This window comes from Corythoichthys intestinalis, chromosome 11 (assembly GCF_030265065.1).
Source record: "Corythoichthys intestinalis isolate RoL2023-P3 chromosome 11, ASM3026506v1, whole genome shotgun sequence".
In the NCBI taxonomy this organism is placed as follows: Eukaryota; Metazoa; Chordata; class Actinopteri; order Syngnathiformes; family Syngnathidae; genus Corythoichthys; species Corythoichthys intestinalis.
The window spans coordinates 23,298,886-23,320,459 of NC_080405.1; the positions used below are offsets into that span (position 1 = coordinate 23,298,886).

Sequence of the window (21,574 nt, forward strand, 5' to 3'; positions counted from 1 at the left end):
AGAATATTGTGTATTCTAATTTTATGAGACAGTCCTGTATGTTGGTGCTATCGTCAACTGGATGTACAGTATATATATATATATATATATATATATATATATATATATTTATACAGTATATATATATATATATATATATATATATATATATATATATATATATATATATATATATATATATATATATATATATATATATATATATATATACAGGACTGTCTCATAAAATTAGAATACACAATATTCTAATTTCCTGAGACAGTCCAGTATATATGTATATATATATTATCGCGTTAACGAGCGGTAATTAATTTTTTAAATTAATCCCGTTAAAATATTTGACGCAATTAACGCACAAATGCCCTGCTCAAACAGATTAAAATGAGAGCACAGTGAAAGGTGTACTTGTTGTGTTTTTCGGAGTTTTGCCGCCCTCTGCTGGCGCTTGGGTGCGACTGATTTTATAGGCTTCAGCACCCATGAGCACTGTGTAAGTAATTATTGACATCAACAATGGCGGGCTACTAGTTTATCTCTTGATTGAAAATTTTACAAATTTTATTAAAACGAAAACATGAAGAGGGGTTTTGATATAAAATTTTTATAACTTGTCTTTTAAGAACTACAAGTCTTTCTATCCATGGATCGCTTTAACAGAATGTTAATAATGGTAATGGCATCTTGTTGATTTATTGTTATAATAAAGAAATACAGTACTAATGTACCGTATGTTGAATATATATCCATCTTGTGTCTTATCTTTCCATTCCAACAATAATTTACAGAAATATATGGCATATTTTATAGATGGTTTAAATTGCGATTAATAGCGATTAATGACGATTAATTTTTAAGCTGTAATTAACTCAATTAAAAATTGTAATCATTTGACACCCCTAATATGTATATACATATATATATATATGTATATATATATATATATATATATATAACACTCAGGTGACTTGAAGTTCCGCTCTGGGACCCCCAATTTGGGCAAATTTCAAAATTGCCCGATATGCATGTGTGATACATCATTGGAAAGCTTAAAATCTCCGTTTTCTGGGGGAAGAAAAAATTTGAACAGGAGGGCATTGTAAAAAAAAATAATAATAAATAAACAGCAAAACCCTATCTGGAGGTGCGAGCACGCGAGAGCAGAATTACAGACGCCATGACTTTAACTAGATGTTATCGCGTACTTACCTTGTTTCGATCCAAAAACTCCATGTAGCATGTATCACAAAGTGTCAAGACACAGTTGTGAATGCCCACAGCTGGATTTTTGGGGGATTTTATGGGTGAAACATGGTAATATAACAAGGGTCGCGATGCAGAAATCGCAGACATCAAGGAGTGGTTGAGATTTTCTTTTTCATATATTTACCACCTTAAAATGTTTTTTTCCCAATTTTTCTTTTTTTGGATCGATTATTTATCTAACGTATCGGAGAAAATGCGACGGTAACAAAAAAATACAATTAAGCGATAGTAATGAGGGTAGATATCCGTTACTTTTTTACAGACGCCATTTTTTCCATTGTGACGTCATTTGTTTAAAAGTTTAAAATATGCGAGTGAATAATTTTTTAAAGTCGTTTTTTTTTTTTTTTTTTTTTTTTTAACGAAATATTAGACATCAATTAATGATTGTAAGCTAAAAATGAGATTTTGAATAATAAATATGATTAATTACCTTCGTTCTATGGCTGGGTTAAAACAAAAGCGGTTGCGCGACGTCTGTAAACGGGGGTTTTCAGGGTGAAACGGACAAAAATAGTTCGGGGGCTTCTTGTGCCATGAATCTGCTATGGCAGCATATAGACATATTGTTCTATCAAACACAACAGTTGTTTTGGCTTAAAATACAGCAGTTTCTTTTAAAGAGGAGTGCAAGAGCAGAAACTGCTTTTTCAGTCTTGTCTGTAATTTCCACCATATATGTATATATATATACAGTATATGTATATAGTACACACACACACACACACTCAGATCCACATAATACCGTCAGCTCATCTGATGGGATCCTTTGAGTGCTGGGTGTACTTTGTGTGCACTCTTTGCCCTTTGCTTGTCTATAGAGCAGAGAGTGACATTCTGCGGTTTTAATTAGTTTAATCTCAGATGATTAGCGGGGCTGATAAATCTATAGTGAAACCCCTGCATGTGCCCCAGAAGGTCCTTGCTATGTATATCAGAAGCTCCTTAAGTATAGTGGGGATTAGGCGTAGTCTATTATTGTCTGTATGAAGAAAGAACATACAGTACATGAAAACTGTGATCATATTCTACTCTATTCTATTATATAATATTGAACAGTGCTTTACTTGGCAAGACTATAAATAAAGATATTTATTTTATATGTATCTTTTTTTCTTTGTAAAAGAGATTTACCATATAAGTAGAACTTTGCCCTCTTTGGGATTCTTTTGTATTTTCAATTATATCCCTGTTACCTTAATATTATCATACCTAATTCACTCAACCAATGTAAGATTTAAATTTGAACTCCACTTGAGTGTACTGAATAAAATATATGTCAAGTATACTTGTTTCTAAAGAGGTTTTGACACACTGACTCTGTGCTCGGGTCTGCATTTTGGGCTTGTGAGAACCCAGTTTAACTGTTCTAAGACTGAATTTGGAGATAATCATGACTGAAAACATTGTCCTCGTTAAAGTTGAAGCTAATTTTTTTCATGAGTGCATCAACAGCTCTGCACTTGCGTTTGTAGCACCTAGTGAACACATTCTTTGCTTGAGGATTCATGCATTTGAAATGTGTGCTAATATCTTACGGAGATATGATGGTTGCAGTCATTGCAAATTCCCAATGATGCAAGATGCTAATGTCGCTACAAAAAGCAAGTAGTTAGTCCCTTAAACGAATGTAATGAAAAAATATCGAAACAAATAAGAAATGCAACATAAAAATATATTGGTTATGGTGGTCCTTTCCCACAAAATATATCAAAGTACTTTCAGTAACTGCAGGCTTCGGGCTTATCATTTAAAAATTTGCATAAAATGAAGATGCCTTATATTGTTTATCCTTAACACCAGAAATCCTAGAGAATTCTGGTACGCCTAATTAGGGATGGGAATTGATACGATTTTTACGATTCCGATTCCATTATCGATATTGCTTAACTATTCGATTCTTTATCGATTCTCTTATCGATTCTAATTTCGGGAAAAAGAAGAACAAACATTTTGATTGGCATCAAGTTTGTTTAATCAGAAGTCACAACCTTACAAACTCACAACGAGGTCAAAAGAGGCCCAAAGCCTCAATGTTAACTGTGGCAATAAGTGGCAAATGCACAAGAATGTGTAACATTTTACTGAAACATTTTTCTAATAGAAATAAAAAATATTGGTATATTTTGGCATATAGGTCGTTGTTCTGCCTTTGGCAATGTCCCCAAACTTTTTCCTGTGAGGGCCAAATAACTTTGCCCTGCTCTGATGAGAGGCCGGGGTCAGTTTGTAACAGAAAAAGTGTGACGATTGCAGGACTGCGAAATGTAAAAAAAATATTGTTTTTCAGAAAGCCACAATCAAATAACCCTCTGTGGATTCTTCACGGAGTAAGAATAAAATAAAAATAATAATATAATATAATAATAATAAATAATAATAGCACTATTAATTAAATAGATAATAACCAAATAACCCTCTCTGAGTTATTCACGGAAAAAGGCCAGGAAATAAATAACACTACTGAGGGAGAAAAAAACAAAAAAAATTCAAAATGCTCTCTGGAATTGTTCAGGGGGCCGGACCAAATATGGAGCCGCGGGCCGTAGTTTGGGGACCCCTGTTTTTATTTACCAGTATATTGAAATGCATGCCTTTTAGTTTTTATGGCGCTTTCACGCTCAAGTGGTGGCGCCCTTGCGCTTCCTCACGCGAAGAAGAGCGCGAAGAAGAAGAAATGCCGCATCCAAGCCAGTGAGTGAGTTAGTGAGAAAGGGAAACACTGCCACGAGCCTACATTCTTTGTTAATGTTTGTAAAATATCCACAAAGCCAACGCCTGTATGTATCATCTTCTGTGTTGTTGTTGTGTGTTGCCACTCGCGATCGGACACTTAAATCCAGTTGTGTAGTGGTTTAAACGATGTGCTAATGCTAGCGAACGCATGCTAACTGTTTGTTATGACTGTGTTAGCAGCTAATCATCGCTGATTTACGTTGATGCGAACCTGTTTGTTATTGGGGACGAAATTGATTTGTTTCATTTCTATTTTTAGTTTCAAGTGATGGTTGAATAAAGACAGCAAATTATACCAACGTCTTCTGCATCGTCATTTGGGAGTTTAGCTAGCTGTATAGCCAGGACTGAGCCTTAGCGTCTCGGTGAGGACAGTGCAGTCTATTCCCTCCCGATGCAATTATTTCCATCTCGCAATGACTGCAAGTCGCTTTGTTGTAATTTTTCCTCGTGAAGTGAAGACACACTTTCGAGCGTTCGAACCTACGTCATTGTTATGTTTACGGCGGCAACGCTCGTGCTAAACTGTCGTAACCTTTCATTTTCACCCTTTTTCCTGGTGAAGTGTAGCCAAACTTTGGAGCGAGTGGTTCTTGGCGCCATGCTAGTTTGATGCGTCTGGACAACAAGACACGTCACGACGCAATATGCGTCTTTAGGGATCGTTAAAGGGATCGTTAAGGCTTTTTCATTCACTCGGAACCGGTTCTGAATTGGAATCGGATTTCGATTCCCATCCCTACTCCTAATAGTCCCAAGCAATGGCCGATCTGGCCTCTCCTCCAAAAAAACCCAGAGGTGACCTAATTGACCCAAATGCTCTTGAATTGGCATGTCGTTGTTCGACAGACAACAGCTGTTCCTATGGAAATGCAACCACTAAACATACATTATGTTGGAATGCGGCCCAAATGAAGGTGAACACACTACAGTTGAACTAATCATTTGATACTTTGTGTCAGTTCAAGTCAAGCTACATTTATGGGGTTTTACACATTTTATTAATGTGTGTTGTTTTACAATTTTACTGTTCAAAAAATATTTCTCACTGTGTATTTGTACCAAAGTAGAACATTTTTGGTGCAAACTTGTCGTTTGTGGAGGAAAAAGAAGGATGAGTACAATCCCAAGAACACCATCCCCACTGTGAAATATCGGGGTGGAAACCTCATGCTTTTCGGCAAAGGGGACATGATTACTGTACTGTATAAAGCATAGGATGAATGGTGAAATGTATCTCCAGATTTTGAGCTACGACCTCCTTCCCTCCGTCAGATACTTGAAGATGAGTCGTGGCTGAATCTACCAACATGACAATGATCCAGATAATCAGTCCAATAGAAAATCTTTGGATGGCGCTGAAACTTGTGTTTTCTAGTGTTAAGATGTACCCAGAAAAAAAAACAACAAAACAATATGAAAGTATCGGGGAACAACATGCTAACAGGGAGGTTTACGGCACTGATTCCAACCCTGGCAAAACCCATCACTTCAGGTCACTCTATGCTCCTAGCTATTCATTTCAAATGCTTTGCCACGAAGAACTTGATGGGGTTGTGCAACTTCATCACATTCCCAAAACCGGGCATGTTAGATTCATTGATGACTACATTGTCCATTGGTGAGAATGTGAGTGAAAAAGGATGAATGGCTAATTCTTGTGGACAGAACATTTCTCAACCAACTTTCAAGAATTAATATCCTATGCCTAAAACTTTTATATTAAAACATTTACTAGCTTAAGCTTAAGTCAAAGGTCAGACCAGGAAGTCTCTAATCACTGCAGTTTCCAACAGATCTTCACATTTCTGCAATTAATTCTCTTTGCAGGAATAACCCTTTTAAAATTCAATCATATAAAATATGAACCTAGGATGAGGCTCAGGCCAGCTTATGTTTTATCTGTACTCTTGCTCTAATGCACGATCAAAGGGTTTTTATTTTTTGTTCTTATTGTTTTTCCAGTCACAAGTTAAATTTAACATACATTCTATGCAATTAATCAAACTCGCAAACTGTGACCTTAATGTATAAGGGGACAGTATGCTCGAAGACAGAAAATAAAAAAAAAACAAAAAAAAACTCGCAATCTGTGACCTTAATGTATAAGGGGACAGTATGCTCGAAGACAGAAAATAAAAAAAAAAAAAAAAAAAAAAACTCGCAATCTGTGACCTTAATGTATAAGGGGACAGTATGCTCGAAGACAGAAAATAAAAACAAAAAACAAAAAAAAAAACACCACAATGTCTCCGTAGTTCAGCAGCACCAAATAGCCCCACACAGTGCTCCCCAAAAATCGGCATGCAATGTACACATATAAAAATATATGAACTTTTGGGTCCAGTGGGAGGAGCGGCGTCATTCGGTATATAACTGACATGGGGAAAAAAATAAAATTATTCTGAAATCTGAGTGAAATTCAAGGCCCTAGCATACATCAGGAAAGGTGTCTACCTTGCATAAAATTTGTTTTTACAGCCCCTAAGCGAGACCGGATCTTCTCTAAGTCAACACAATTCAAGATTGATTTTACACATACGCCTTGCTTTCTGATTTGCGCACAGCCTCACACCATCCCTCTCCCAGGCCTGTGTTCCTCTCAGTCACTGCGGCACTTGCTTATTAAAGTTAACGATAGCTTTGATCTGGCCAAAGAAGCAGACTTCACACGGGCATCTGTCAATCATCGTTTAACTTGTTAAACAGTTTCTGCAAGGAAGCCGCACTGGAATGAATGTGTGTGTGTGGAGACATTGGAGACATATAAATGCCAGAAGTGATCATGAGGAGTTTGAAATTTCTACATGTCACTCTGTCACAGCTAAAGTAGATAAACAAAGCATTTAATAAAGCCAAGCATTTATCTACTACAGTACTTTATTCTTGTTCAAAAATGATTTGGTTGGACAGTTATGTTTTTATACTGATCATAATTATGACATTTGAAGTGCTTAAAAACTATTTATATACATTTTTAAAATCACTTTGGGGGGGGGGGGGGGGGAGTGAGAAAAAAACATGTCTTATATGTATCTCTTTCCATTGCAAAATCTGAATAAATACATTGAGCACAAAAACACACACACAAACATTTTTTTTTTAAATTGGGGGGTGGGGGGGTGCGCTACTTTGCGGTTTTTCACTTATCGCGGCGGGTTCTGGTCCCCATTTACCGCGAAAAACGAGGGATCACTGTACACTGTGGTGATGGTGAGTCATCCATAGTCTTTCCAAACAGCGATTCAAGTCATCCAGTGAAAATTTCTTTCAAAAAAAAATATAAAATTTTTTTATTTCAATATCACAATATAATATCGCAATATTTCGCAAACCCCCCAAAAATCGCAACAAAAGTTTTTTCCTATATCGTTCAGGCCTAGTTCTAACTGAGGAAAAAGTTAGGACAACCTACCATTAAATAGCTCTGGTTCCCCTTTCGGCTGAAATAACTTCGGTGAGAAACTTTTTGTAGCCATCTACCAGTGTTTGACATCGGTCTGAAGAAAGTTTGCGTGACTCAACGCAGAATACTTTCAACAGTGACTGACTGTTGAAGTGAGTGAAAAAACAATGGTGAGGTCAAAGCAGCTGTCTGAGGCCTTCAGAAAGAAGATTGTAGACGCTTATGAGTCTGGTAAGGGATTTCAAAAGATCTCAAAGGAATATAAAATCTGCCATTGCAATGTCCGTAAAATAGTCTACAAGTTGAGGACATTCAAAACAACTGCCAACATGCCCAGGTCTGGCCGTCCAAGCAAGTTCACCCAGAGAGCAGCCCGCAAGATGCTGAAAGAAGTCTCTAAAAACCGTAAAATCATAGAATCCACCATGAATTCTATCTTGTATCAGAGGGTGATTGAGGAACATGTGCGCTCATCTGTGAAAAAATTAAAGCAGAAGCAAAACTGCCCTGCAACATGACAATGATCCAAAACATACCAGTAAATCACCAAGGACTGGCTGAAAAGAAATGGAGAGTCCTGGAATGGCTGAGTCAAAGCCCAGATCTTAATCCCGTTGAGATGCTGTGGGGTGACTTGAAACGGGCTGTTCATGCAGGAAACCCCTCAAACATATTACAGTTGAAAGTATTGTGTGTTGAGGAGTGGGGCAAACTTTCTTCAGAACCATGTCAATGACTAGTAAATGCCTACAAAAATCGTCTCACCGCAGTTATTTCAGCCAAAGGGGGTAACACTAGCTATTAGGTGGTAGGGTGTCCTAAGTTTTTCCTCAGAATATGATTTTTTGTTGATATGTTTGGTTTAATGAGTAAAACAATGTTAATTTTTGTTGTTTACCTGCAAATAAATCACTTTCTTTTCCACAGATAAAGAAAAACAAGATCAGACATTGATAAGTGAACATTTCACATGACTGTAATTGTTTGCCACACATTTCTGAAATTGTCCTAAATACGTCTGACCAAAAGTTATATAAAGATCGGCAAGACATGTGGATATAATTAGCGGGTGAATGGTTACATCGTGCAACATCCTTATAGATCTTGGACAACCTTTCCTTGGTCCAATGTGCTCTATGAATAATTTTGCAATTGTCCGAATAAAACCATGTCGTGAACAAACTGATGAGGAATTAACTTTTGTCAGTGCAGCCTCCCATACTTCCACGTTTTTTTTTTTCTTTTTTTTTTCTGTGCCTAATTATTTTTCAAGTATAATCTCAATATATTTTTTTTCTTGCTTTGTACCTCCAGTCAGTTGCTGCATGACTTTTATTCCTGCATCCCACCCGACAAACTCCAGAAACAGAAAGTGGCATCTATGACTGAAATTGTCAACAGTCAACTTTTTAAGCGTTCAGGTTAGTATGTTTTTGGTTGTTATTTCCATTTGGAGACGGCAAAAAAGCATGCACCAGATCACACTAACAGACCACAGGCAAATCCTCCTGAGCATTAGTTGATTCTCACTTAACGTTAATATCCTATTGAACAGGCCATTATATGTGCAGTGAATAATTTGTGCTTAGCAACAGGAATGAGCAGACAGCTGTTCATGCTTCTCTTTATTACCAGGAAGGGAGTTCTTTGCACTAAAGGTTTTATCTTTATACAGCTCAGTGCTTAATGATAATACCGTTAGGCAATGTTCCATTTCTTCCAGCACAATCCACTAAAGCTTTCTGGATAAAGGTATTGCCTAATGGTGAAATGGGATGAAACGGTGCAAATTTATTAGACCCACCCCCAGGCATGAAACAACAGCATTGGTAATTAAAATTTTTTGTTGGTAATGGTTAACGAAACTCTTTGCCTAAAACTAGGGCTGTCAAACGATTAAAATTTTTAATCGAGTTAATTACAGCTTAAAAATTAATTAATCGTAATTAATCGCAATTAATCGCAATTCAAACCATCTATAAAATATGCCATATTTTTCTGTAAATTATATATATATACTGTAAAATGTTGGAATGGAAAGATAAGACACAAGATGGATATATACATTCAACATACAGTACATAAGGACTGTAGTGGGCATTTCACTCTACTGTCATTTAAATCTGTCTATGCTGTCCTCACTCCGAAGCGTCTACTTTTTCCAAAGCTAGTGAACGACGCCTTAATAATCAGACTTCTTCCTTTTTCATCTGATTTATTAATAAAATGGCCTCAAACCATTGTCCTCTTTAGACCGTAGTAAAACTCCCCCCAAAAAGTACACAAGCATTGCATTAGCAAGAATGTTAGCTTAGCACGCTATACATGTTCACTAAACATAAACAAAAAGCGTCTCATACAAAAAATATAACATTTCGCTTACTAACATAATATGTACATTCTTTACAACAACCATACTTACGGACAAATCTTGTCCAAGGATCATATAAGCACAACATTACCACGTAGGCGTCAGCCCGAGACGTTGTGCAGCCATATTGAACTGGCAAGAAGGCAATAAACCATGTCGCAAAGCGACCACAAGAGTTCGCTGTTAGACAGCACAAAAAACCTTGCTGTAAAACTTACCAAAAGGCAGAATACTGTCTGAGCGGGACATGTGCGTTAATTGCGTCAAATATTTTAACGTAATTAATTTAAAAAATTAATTACCGCACGTTAACGCGATAATTTTGACAGCCCTACCTAAAACGTGTTTAATGCTAAAATATTCAAGTGGTAAACAAAACAAAAAAAACAACAACAACAACAAAAAAATGCTGGAAAAAAGCCAAAACTCTTTAATAGGATGTAAATTATCGTTTCTTTGAGCACATCTGGTATGAAAAGGTCCCTTCAGTTTGAAAGTTCCATCAGTTCTTTCATGATGGTAAATGTTTTTTTTTCTTTTCTAATCAATGTTTTACTCTAAACATCCAGTACCATTAAGGTTCCCCAGTGCTTTTTCACAGAAGTGAGTATCGAACATGAAAAAAATGTATTTGACATGAGTTGCTGTCTTAAAAGTAATATAGAGTATGCATAATAATTTTAAAGGAAAGCACAGGAATATTTCAATTTTGTTAGTGTATTGGTTGCTGTGTGTGCAGACCATGTGTGTTCAGATCATATTCCATATATTTTCATTACATGCAAAATTACTGTCCAGTGGTACCTCGACATACGATCGCTTCGACACACGATCTTCAACATCGCCAAAGAAATCGCCAGCTTTGTCACGTTTATATCATTTATTTCACAACCTAACACAAGACGCCTATTGTCTGCCGCAATTGATGGTTCAGGTACAGCAAAAAACGTCCACCACATTAGAATTCGATTCGTTACATTGTTACAGGAATTATTGTTATATTATTATATTATTCCGATTTTTATTTATAATTTATTTGTGTTGCTGTGTGTAATTGCCATATTTAATAGTACCAGCAGTACCGTATTTTTCGGACTACAAGTCGCACCTGAGTATAAGTCGCACAACCCATAAAATGCCCAACAAAGAGAAAAAAAAAACATATATAAGTCGCACCGGAGTATAAGTCGCATTTTGGGGGAAAATTTACTTGATAAAAACCAACACATAGAACAGATGTGTCATCTTGAAAGGCAATTTAATATAAAAATACAATAAAGAACAACATGCTGAATAAATGTACAGTGTACAGTGCATGAACAATGAAATGCAAATATATGGTCCTCACCAGGATGCTACGGCTCTGTCCTGGCTATACAGCGAACTCCCAAAAGACAATGCTGGACGTCTGTATAATTTGCTGAATCAATTTGGTCCTCGATAGCAAACAAGTTCGCATCAACTTAAATAAATGATAATTAGGTACTATTACAGCAATAACGTAACAGGTTAGCCTGCGTTCGCTAGCATTAGCACATCGTTCCAACAACCCCACAACTGGTGTCCGATCGCGGGTGGAAAACATACAACAACAACACAAAAGATGATACACGCAGGCGTCGCCTCTATAGAGATTTTTTAAAAGCATAAACAGTGAATGTAGGTTTGCAGCCGTCTTTCTCGCTCGCTAACTCACCCACTCACTCATTCAGAGCTACGAAGCTGTCAGTCTTCATTTGGCGTGTCAGCGCTCTTCTTCATGTAAACAAGTGCGAGTGCACCCCCACGTGGGCGTGAAAGCGCCACAAACTAAATGCATCCATTTCAATATAAAAAAGTAAATAATACAATTGAACATACATTGCCAAAGGCAGAACGCGAATGTGGTCATAGCCATTAAGAGTTATTCAGAATACATTAGCAAATGAACTGGGGTTGCCACCTTTCAGAAACAAGAAATATGGGACGCCTCCCTCGCGCCCAAAGCTGTACAGGCAGAGAAAAAAAGGGACATCCCCAAAACTCCTAAAATGCATAGAAATGTATTTATTCATTTATATTCCATATTAGTTCAGTACGGAACGCAACATTTAATTCCCAATTTCGGATTGTTCCTTATTTCAAGGGACAGGTGGCAACCCCAATAAGAACATGCAAAGAAGTTTACAAAACCATCAGTGTCACTCCAAAACACCAAAATACATGTGAAATTATATCATAATGTGTTAATAATTTCACACATAAGCCGCTCCTGAGTATAAGTCACACCCCCAGCCAAAATATGAAAAAAAAAAAGTGACTTATTGTCCGAAAAATACCGTATTTATTAAGGATTTAGTGTAGGTTTTTGGGCAGTGGGACGAATTAATGGAATTATAATGTATTTCTATGGGAAAATCCTGCTCGAGATGCGACCTTTTCGACTTACAAACAAGGTCCTGGAATGAATTAACTTCGTATGTTGAGGTTCCACTGTACGTCCAAAAAATAATATTTGAGAATCATATATTTGTGAAAATTTAGCAGGCTATTTGTTTCGTATTTTACATTGTTTTTTGAAGTTTTGCTCCTCAAACACAAAACGATCACTTTGGTAACCAACAAAATACAATATTGTAACAGGTTGACAAAAGTAATTGGTTTAAGTAAACATTACATATGCCTCACTTCACAAAATAAATAAGCGACTTGGTAGCTTTAGTTGGCTGTTTTTAACGACAAAAATTATTGCACGCACTGGTGACTTTGTCTTGTGATTTGACACGTTTTGCACTCAGTGTCAATGTCAGAAAGTCTATTGCAAGAGAAAATTGGGGACATCATTCATCTCTCAGTGGTTGCACTGCGATGCATATTAATGTTGCAGGTGCCCAAAGAGAAAAGGTATTAGCGTTTAAGGTAAACTAGGCAGGAAGCATTTTCAGAGCACTTTAGCTTGACATATTTATGTGACACTTAACAGCGCACTACCTCCGCATTTAAATAATTCGCCGGTGATGACACGACACCACAAGTACATTTTTAAAAGTGGAAAACACATGAGTGATCAAGCAGAGTTCACCCAACCCTGCTGCATACAGCCCCATTACATCCACTTAATTTGGGCCCAGTGGGCTGATAAGTGTTGGTTTGTCTGCTGAAGACTACATTGTGACAGTTAATGTGCTGCTTAATGCTGATGTGACGAGTGTGCACATAATGAGGCTCTGGATGAGAACAGTAAGAATTTAGAGTTAAATTGAGAGAATTAAATTGGGTTAAAAGGAACGAGTCACTCTCTTTATACTAGTGGCATTGAACGTGATGTTTATGTAGTCGCGTGACGTTACATAGACGTGTGTATGCATTTCCGTGCAGCTGCTTGTGCATGTGTACGAACTTGTGATTCCACGCACAAGTCAGCCGGCAGCCAAGTCCCTACAGCCAGTCCTGAATTCGGCCCCTTTGTATCGATCCCGACTCGGATGATTGATTCCCCTGGGGTCGAGACGACAGGCTGTCCTCTTGGGCTGGCTGTCAGCACCCTCACACTCTGTCACCTGAAGAGGAGAGTGGAAGAGGTCTGAGAGTGGTGGAAGAGCTTGGATGAAGGGTTAAGAGCAAGATAATGAAAGAGTGTGAGAGAAGGGAGGGGATGGCATCACAAATGGATCAATTTTGCCACACTAGAACTCCTGCGTTTGAGCAATACATGAACAAAATGAGCCTTGTAATGAGTTTATTACAAAATATTTTGAACTTGCCTCGAAAGCCTGCTTCGAGATTAACTCCTAGAATGTTGAAGGGAGATGGATTTAGACAAAGGGGAAAGCGATAAGACCCAGTGAGTCAAAGGTTTAGATGGAAAGCTGATAGAAGCGGTTTAAAAATAGGAAGGCTATAACCTTTGTCCAAATAATTTCAGCAGTTAAAGGAGCGGTGACATGATTGGTAAACACAGAAGAAGGCGCATGGATAAGTGAGGGGATGACAAAGATGGATGTTAGGAGAATGGCTAGGCGGCAACAGCTGTTTGTAGAAGCAAGGCAGGGAATTTGAGGCTGATAATTGACAGGAGCACATTTGGATGTTGAGCCAAAACGTTAGCTATGCTCTGAAACTTGAAAAACAACTTTTGAAAGACCTCAAAGTACAGTATGTGCAATGTATTTACAAATTGCTGCTGTTAAAAATGACTTCCAGCCCTTTTTCGAACTGTATACGGGATGTCCAGTAATACCTCAACTGACAGTAGAATTTTAGTAGCTTTTTAAGATGTGAGTGGTCTTTTGGTTGATTAAAAAAAGTTAGAAAAATCTGTGCTAATTTTAGCGTAAAACAGAGATTTTCTCAACACCAGTTGGGTTTACTACGTATCATAACTTGTGAGACGTAATATAACATATGATTCGAACAAAATGTAAAATGCAGAAAGTGTTGACACCAGGGGTGAAAGTGGCTAAAATTTCTTACCGGAACTCCCTGACATAAAAATAGCTACAGAACCAGATTTTTTTTTTCTCTTTCTTTGGTGTCAATCCTCCTAAAATCACAGAAATGCAAAGAAAACTGCTTTTGGCAGCTAAACCTATACACAAAAAAAACACAAAAAAAAAAAAAAAACCCAAAAGGTTTTACACATGCATTAGGCTACTGCATTATACTTACTGTAACAAGGCATACATGAGAAACTTATTTTCATTCAAAGTTGTATTTTTTCAATGATGTGCAAAAAAAGTAACATACATTAACAAAAATAAGTACAAATTATTTACATTATGCACAGTGAAATGGAATTTATTATGAAGAAAGCGCAAACATACTTTTTTTAAGTATTTATAAATAAGTAGCCTAACATAGGTAAATGGAAAAAAAAAAGTCCAAAGTGCACATTAACTATTTTGCCAAATGTATCACATTTAAGACAAGCATTTCTCGACTTTATTGCAGTAAAGAAATGTTTAAAACCTTATTATGTTTAATCTTACCTTAATTATCTTTGTATTACCACTAGAACTGCATGTAATGCTATATGTATCATTTATGATACAAATTAGAAGAACGTATATATACGCCAAATTAATTACAAAAAAAAAAAAAGTTTAACGACCACATAAAGCTTTCAAATTGAAAAAAAAATCCGAATTTTCTGTTCATTATTTCTGGGGTCAGGCATAGGGTTAACATGCTCTGAACCTTCTCATCAGACAAAATTAGGCTAGGTTCATAACGCAGGTCTTAATGCAAAAATCTGATTTTTTTTGTCATATCTGTTTTTTTTGGCGAGCTATTGTCCATTGAGCCCGTTGAAGTATTACGCATACATACTAATTCGCAGTCCAAGATGCGCTGAGGAAGCTGACCTGCATGTGCAGGAGCATCAAAACAAATGACCACACATGCTGGCTCAACGTCATTTAATGGTGATCATATTTTGGTTTCCAAAAAGAGGACACAAATAATAGACATAAATTATCCCAGTTTAGTCCTACATTCAATGTTTATATGGATTATGATAGCATGCACACACTGTCCGTGCATGTCACACACATATATGGGTAGTTTGCCCCATCTCTCGGCCGTGTAAGCAGTCATGAAATATTGCTCAAATGAAGCAGAGAGAAAACCAAGCACTCTCAGGCTTATCCTCAACCCATTTTATTTTTTTATGACTGTTGTCAAGCCCGGCCCTTCCCCAAAAACCGTGTTCAAGGCAAGCTCGGCGCTAACGCACAGTTGCACCGCTACAGTAGCGCTCTGTCTCTTTCGCCCTTTGATGACGTAATTGCTGCATGAATTCCGATTTGGTAAACTTGACAGTTCAGAACGCCGTGACACTCTGGAGAAATGTGGCCCTCCTTCTATGCGACTTGTCCCGTTCAGACCGTCAAGTTAATGCCTCACTCTAGTCGGAAAAACACAAAAAAATCTGATTTGTGCATTAAGACTTGCAATATGAACCTGGTCTTGGTCTTTTTAACTCTTTCCTTTTTCATAAAGATCTGATCAATGTTTTCGTTACATTGCCCATTTTTATTGCATTAATTCAACAAGTTTGTTCTTTTTTTCTTTTTTGTTGTCCCAGAAAACGTGCATTTGAGCCAATCGGAGCTAACTATCCATGCTGATCACATGTCAGTATGTCACCCAATGAACGGACAGCTGGAGTCCAGGCTAGGGAGGGAGGTTAGCCGAGTGTATGCACACATCAAGTCATTGACCCGACTTGTCAGACACATGCTGGGAGAAATCGGTGCTCTCCGTGGAATAAATACCGTAATTGTAAAATCCAGGGAAAATTCTTGTATCTGTTTATAACGTGCACCCTAATTTTAGCACCAATAAGTAGAAGAATACAAGAAAACAGAGCTCGTGTACAGATACAGAAATGTCATTTTACTGACTGGTGAAACACAGCACAAGCATAGAACATTGGTAGTTCAAAACATTACCATAAACTGACAATATTTACGGCAATAATATGATTTGACAACTTCTCCAACTTACCAGAATCTAGGAGAAAACAAAACAGATGTGACTTTTCTTTTAAAGTGCATGTGACACCAAAAAGCATGTTTATTTCATAATACACGCTGTATTTTATGCTCCTGAATGATACGGACGGCTTGGATGTGTGTGGAAGCGATCGCTATATTTATTTAGTTTTTTTAATCCCACGCTACGAAAATGACAGACTTCCAGCTTCGGTCTTGCATTGAAGAAGAGGGCGCTGTGACGTGTACGGGAGAAGGAGTCCTCTTTACTATACAGCCGTACTTTTGTATGAGAAGAACTAAGGATTCAGCTGATTTTGCGGATGAATACATTTATTTTTCGCATCACGCCAGCCAAACGGCTGCAGAAAAATCTTGCTGTATGAGGGAGAGGCGTGTGCGCCTTTTTGGAGTTTCAAAAGGTTCCCATTCACCGTGTATATTGGCCAAAACAAGCCCTACTACTGTGGGACCGTAGGCCTTACGAGGAAGTGAGTAAACATCTTGTTTTGTATTATGTCAAATACTGGGATCATTTTAATATGGAGGTGGCTTGCATTTTGTGGCTGACTTGCTCCGTGTCACACATACCCCCGCCGTGCGAGCACTATACTCGGCTTTTGCACTCTTGGTGTGCCCGTTGTTCTGTCAAATTTTCCACCCGATCAGAAATTGCAACTTTGTGTTAAAAATAGCCGCGAATACAGCGATTACAAAGTAAACACTACAAACTTTCTTTAAATAAAGAACTACTTACATTTGGTCATTGATAGCCATGTAAAAAGCAGATAAGCTGCACGTTAGCTGCACAACAACTGCAGCCGCCCTCCTCCGGGGAACGAACTGTAAATTGCTCTCCGCCGGGCGGTTTGCCGATCAGCAAAGACAATCGACAACCCAGTCGTCATGTCAAAAGTTCCGGGCTAGTTATGTATAATTTTCCACTTCGAAAACTTTGAAACATCACTCGGTTTGGGTTAGCATGTCGGCTAGCTGTCACGCCTCTTGGTTTGTTTACATTCTCTGAAGCCGGGGAAGGGAAGTGACATAAACCCGATTTAGGTGTCATAAAATATCGTTCGGGAGTTGCGACAGTAAAGGTGAAGTCAACGGTTTTGACCGTTATGGAATAATTTTGCCATGTCGTCCTGAATACAGGTAAGTGCATTTTTATTATTTCATATTCCATTTAGCACAAGACTGTTGAGTAATTTTGCCATGTCGTCCTGAATAAGTGCATTTTTATTATTTCATATTCCATTTAGCACAAGACTGTTATATGTCATGACCATGCCATTTATTTAACAATTGGGGATACTAATGCTTCATACTTGGATAAAAATAATATCCTGTAAAAAATATTGAAGTAGAGAGACAGAAACAATGAGATTTTGCAGCTCTCTTCGTCACGTTTTCCTGGTTCTGAATCATTCCCCCTCAATGGGCTGAATAGTAGAACCGATGAGCCCATTCTCCCGCTGATGTTATCCACCTGTTGGGGACGCGAGAGCCCTATAATGGTAGGAGTGGCTAACCGGCAGATTAAAAGACTAACTTCTTGTCATCTGCGCTTTGCTACATTGTTGTATATAGTCGAATCATCTCAAAATATGATTCTAATTCACATAATAATGCTATTTAAAACTTTTTTTTTCTCATGTCGTATGCTCTTTAAAGGCTGCTGTATAACTTGCTCGTTTCATCATGATGAATAAATGTTTCTTCCATGGATTGATACAGTAAAATAAAAGTGAGAACATAAGTCGGAAATCCGTGAGAGCTCATCGCTGTCAACACGACAGTAACAATAGGAACTATTGTTATTTGGGTTTGAGTTTCCCGAGGGACCGAAATAGTTGACGGACACAGGAAGTCTGTGTGCTTACGTTTGTTATGGTCCGAGTTGCTGAGCTGCAATAAACGTCGACTCAAATGAGTTCAAAAAACTAAATTCTGTGCATTATGAAGCGTGAAAAAAGCAGAATTTAACGCAGACAAAATCATTCGGCCGATTACAGTGAAGTATTACCGAAACAAAATGTTGACGTCACGTACCGTAATGGTTGGACACGGGTCGCCGCATACGTTTCTTCAACACAACATGGCCGTGTCAAAAAAAAAAAAAAAAACGGTTTATATATATATATATATATATATATATATATATATATATATATATATATATATATAATATAATGTAATATATACTGTATATATTTCTCCATCCATGTACCCTTTTATAATGCGCACCATGATTTTACAAGTTGATTTTGGGGAAAATAAATGCGCGTCCGGAAATTACGGTAATAAATATCGGTGGAAACGTATGACGCTACACAAGCACTTTATTAGGCGTGTTGTTAACACTTGTGTATGTAAATGTGACGTGCGTAAATTGTTTTCTTCTTGGAGAAGCATATGTGGCAACCTTTTTTTTTTTTTTTTTAACATGGAGATTTGACAGTTGCACTGTTAATGCCCCTGAATTTTATGCCAGAACTTTGTTGTGGACCGTTCCGGCCCACTTACCTCAGATGACACTAACATCTTATTACCTGTAACCAGTTGAGCAAGGGTTTTTTCAACACAACAGTGTAGCAACAAATGCAAATTAGTCAATGAACAACAACTTGCAAACATAGTGTATATTCTTTATTTTCGAAAAGAAAATATTACCAAGCTTACTGTATCTGTAAATTGTAAACGTCTTCATAGGAATGGATTATACTCCCACCAAGTGACTGAGTCTCCCTCACCGAAAGGAGCGCGCTGTTAATATCCAATGAAGCGTGGAATCATGTTGCACAACTGGTTTCATTTTTTAACCTTCTTATAAATGATAATTTTGTAGGTTTTTATTAAGTGCATTGCTGTAGGTACTGTATAAACTCTCTAGTGTTTTGTTTTGTAGGGGTTAGAACAGATTGTCATTTCACTAGAGAATATGATTGGAGACATTTGAAGGTACTAGCATGCTTATGGACAGAATTAAACTCATAAGTCAATACATCACCCTGGTGGTGCAGCTAGAAATACAGCTGTCTGTTGATGAATAAAGATTGGAATTTACCTTACAATTTTTTTCTTCTTGATTTCAATCCGTAATACATACTCTGTATGATAGATGCACCTGCTGCCATCTCAATATTTATTCAGGTGATGCAACCAATTCCTACCCACTTTCATACTTGCAGTAAAAAACATTGAAATCAGGGTATACCAATTCAAAAAGAACGATACAGCTTAGCTGAACCACAGCTATAGTAAAGGTCATTAACGCCACCAATTGTTGTGAATGAGACATTTATTTTGAGGAAGCAACCTAACTAGTGATTTATTGAGAAACTGTGTCTAGAGCACAGTACACTACTTGGGGATGCATGGCTGTTAAATCTTACATGCTGATATCATCGGCAATAAGGTAAGCAAGCTCTATTTTAAAATTCAAGGTCATTTATCAGCTAACAAAATGGACAGAATAACCAAAAGGGGATTTCTGGTGTTGACCAACAAATTTCTAATCGGTTCATAAATCTTTTAGTGGGTTACCAAATCTGTATTCTTTTGGTCTACAACATCTTGACACTCCTTTTCTCTTGCCATTCTGTGATTACATGGCTAGTTATTTATTTACTAATTTGTTCACACATTGCCAAATAAGGCTTGACACAGAATCTAATTGAGATGGATTTTAGCTTTGGGATGCTAATCAGACAGCTTGTATGCAAGGATTGCAATCGCCCATGAGGCTGAAATATGCAGCAGAGCAAGATTATATATTCATAGTCATTAATGGCCCCCGGTGTCCTATCAATGTACTGCAGGTACATATTTCATAGCCCCACCTGCCTTTCTAAACTGGCCTGCCAAACGTACTCACAAGAGAAAAGTGCCAAAACCACTGACATTGTATTGGAGCGGCTCCATGGTCGAGTGTCTGTTTAGGATATTCATCATTGTTGTATGTAAAATAAAACTGGCCAGCAACAACACTGGCTTCCCCTGCTGCTTTTACAGAGACGCAATGTTAAGAGTTTGCAATGGTCTGGACTGCTTTTACAATAAAAGCTCGTCTTAAAGTATTCTGCCTTTTTAAATAATAATCTTGTTTAATTTAGATTGCCTGCAAGAAAAGTGTGTCAAGTGTGCACGAGCATGTTAAAAAAAAAAAAAAAAAAGTGGGTCGAACAAGGTTAAACATAAAAAGCTATTTAAAGACATTGTCTTTTTAGTGAGAAGTGGGTTAGTATGCATGAAACAACAACAAAACAACGTGTTCCTGTAGGTTTGGGAAAAAAATAAACGCCAAAGCCTAACTTCAGGTGAGGGCACGATTAAAGACACCATGATTTTTACGAGATTTTTTTCGATCCAAAAACTCCGTGTAGCATGTCTCACCGTGTGTCAAGACACAGCTGTGAATGGCCACAGTCGGATTTTTGGGGGATTTTATGGGTGAAACACGGTAATATAACAAAGGTCGCAATGCAGAAATCGCAGACATCAAGGAGTGGTTGAGATTTTTTTTTCAAATATTTACCCTTTTAAATGGGGTTGGTGGCGCGTCCCCTCTGGCCATCCCTGAAGGCCGGTTGGGTACGCGGGTGGCCCAGGGGACCACCCTGGATCCCGGGGGGGGGGGGGACGATGGCTCCTTTGCGGGGCTGCTGGAGGAGGGACGGGCTGCGCTGAAACCCCACCCCGGGCTGGCTGGGTGGGGGCCGTGGCCCTGGGTTGGCACCCGCGTGGCGTCTCCGCTCATCTGCGTGGCTGTCGCGCGCCCGGTGGGGCTTGCGTGCGGCTGGATGTGATGCGGCGTGCTCGGGATTGGCGATTGGGCGGCGTAGGGTCGGTCGCCAACGGGCTTACACTCACAAGGGATTCACACGATTACTGGGTTCTAGATCACAGAGCAAAGAAAGAAGAAAAAGAAAAAAAAATATATAAATAAAATAAAATATCGGGGCAAATGTGACAGTAACAAAAAAATGTAATTAAGCGATAGTTATGAGGTAGATATCCGTGACCTATTTACAGACACTATTTTTTTTCATTGTGATGTAATTTGTTTAAAAGTTAAAAATATGCGAGTGAAAAATTTTATAGTTTTTTTTTTTTTACTAAATATTAGACATCAATTAAGTGTTCTAAGCTAAAATGATAGATATTTCAAATAATATAATTACCTTCTTTATAGGGCTGGGTTGAAACAAAAGCGGTTGCGCGGTGTCTGTAAACGGGGGTCGGCTGGGTAAAACGGAGAAATTAAAAATCGTTCGGGGGCTTAATGCGCCATCAAACTATGACAGCATACAGACATATTGT

The 21,574-nt window shown here is 37.8% G+C and overlaps 1 protein-coding gene across 6 annotated transcripts in view; it reads left to right on the forward strand.

The window, feature by feature from the left end:
* Nucleotides 1-21,574, forward strand: part of LOC130924409 (dedicator of cytokinesis protein 2-like) — a 315,198-nt gene that overhangs the window by 156,976 nt on the left and 136,648 nt on the right. For all 6 annotated transcript variants that reach the window (XM_057850956.1, XM_057850960.1, XM_057850959.1 and 3 more), the window contains one exon: nt 8,720-8,826. In XM_057850956.1, the coding sequence (XP_057706939.1) occupies nt 8,720-8,826 (107 nt within the window). The remainder of the gene's footprint in view (nt 1-8,719; nt 8,827-21,574) is intronic.